Raw genomic sequence first — 1,329 nt, forward strand, 5'->3', positions numbered from 1 at the left:
GGGATAATTATGATGGAGAGGAGATAGTCCTTATTGAAGACTTGGACCCTCAAGTCTGTAAACTCCTCGTCCATCATATTAAGCTTTGGGCTGACAGATACCCTTTTAGAGCTGAAATAAAAGGGGGTTCTGTCAGATTAGAGCCAAGGTTTCAATTTATTGTAACCTCTAATTATTCCTTGGCTGAGTGCTTTGAAGGACCTGATGGTGCTGCTATTGCCAGAAGGTTTGATGAGTGGGAGATGATGTCTGAAGAAGATTCTCTCTCCTTCACTTGGAAGAGTGTGACTCTTGACTAGTTTAATTAACTAATTCTTTTTCTATTTCTTTTAGTTTTCTATTTTTATTTTTGAATAATTCATTTATTTTTCATTTAAAACTCATAGAGTGTGATGATTCACCACGTATTTAAACCTCATTTTCTAATAATTCTCATATGGCTCGTTTAAAGAAGAGAACAACAAGAAGAAAGACTTCTAAAAGACCTACTGTTCGTCGTGGTAGGCGTGTATATAAACGACGTGTATATAGAAAAAGAAGAAGATATTATAGACGACGCCGGTTGTTATCACAACCAAATACTGTTAAATTGAAGAGTAAGCTTGTTTGCTCAATAGTAGAGTTTATTGCTATTCCTGAGAGAGATAGTTTACCACAAATATTGACTATGGCTGCTTATCCTTCTAATAATGGAATTGCTGTACCTGTTCAAGAAGCTGAATTAGATTTTAGAATGATTGGACAGAAATTTATGACTGTGCAGTCTGTAGATACTGCTAATAGTATTTTAAGAACAGAGCAAATAGCATTATCACCACCTATTTTTGTAGCATGGAATCCATATTTAGATCATAATGTAATGGGAAATCTATGGGATTCTTATTGTGATATGTATGATTATTGGAAATTTAGTGGAGTAAAGGTTAAATGGATACCAAAGGTTAAAACGAGTGTTGCTTTACCTTATATGCCTAAAAGTATTGCTACTAATTCAAGTCAAGTTATTTGAACGGGTGGAAGTACTGTTAATCTTGTTATAGATCCTGTACAACGTTTAAATGCATTTGATTATGATAAAGATGCTACTGGATTACCATATTATCCACAAGTAACATTTAATATGCATGTGTTATTTGAAAAAGATAATTATTATTCAATGGAATTACCAACTGATCCAGAAAGTATGGATTATACATTAACATGTAAAGATACTAGATATAAATTAAAGAACTTTGATTATGGACCTAATAAGCCTAAGACTTATAAAGTATATGATATGACAAAGCCATTTAAATTCTATGTTAAGCCTTATTTAGAAGATAAGGTAGA

General features: G+C 32.7%; 1 protein-coding gene across 1 annotated transcript; it reads left to right on the forward strand.

Moving 5' to 3' along the window:
• Positions 1-436: 436 nt before the first annotated feature.
• EHI_146680 (uncharacterized protein) lies at positions 437-1,009 on the forward strand (the record flags this gene model as incomplete). The annotated part of the gene is made up of 1 exon (XM_001914548.1): positions 437-1,009. The coding sequence occupies one exon, from the start codon at positions 437-439 to the stop codon at positions 1,007-1,009; it is 573 nt and encodes a 190-aa protein (XP_001914583.1).
• Positions 1,010-1,329: the final 320 nt, after the last annotated feature.

This window comes from Entamoeba histolytica, genomic scaffold, assembly GCF_000208925.1.
Source record: "Entamoeba histolytica HM-1:IMSS scf_1104750518513 genomic scaffold, whole genome shotgun sequence".
NCBI lineage: Eukaryota > Evosea > Mastigamoebida > Endamoebidae > Entamoeba > Entamoeba histolytica.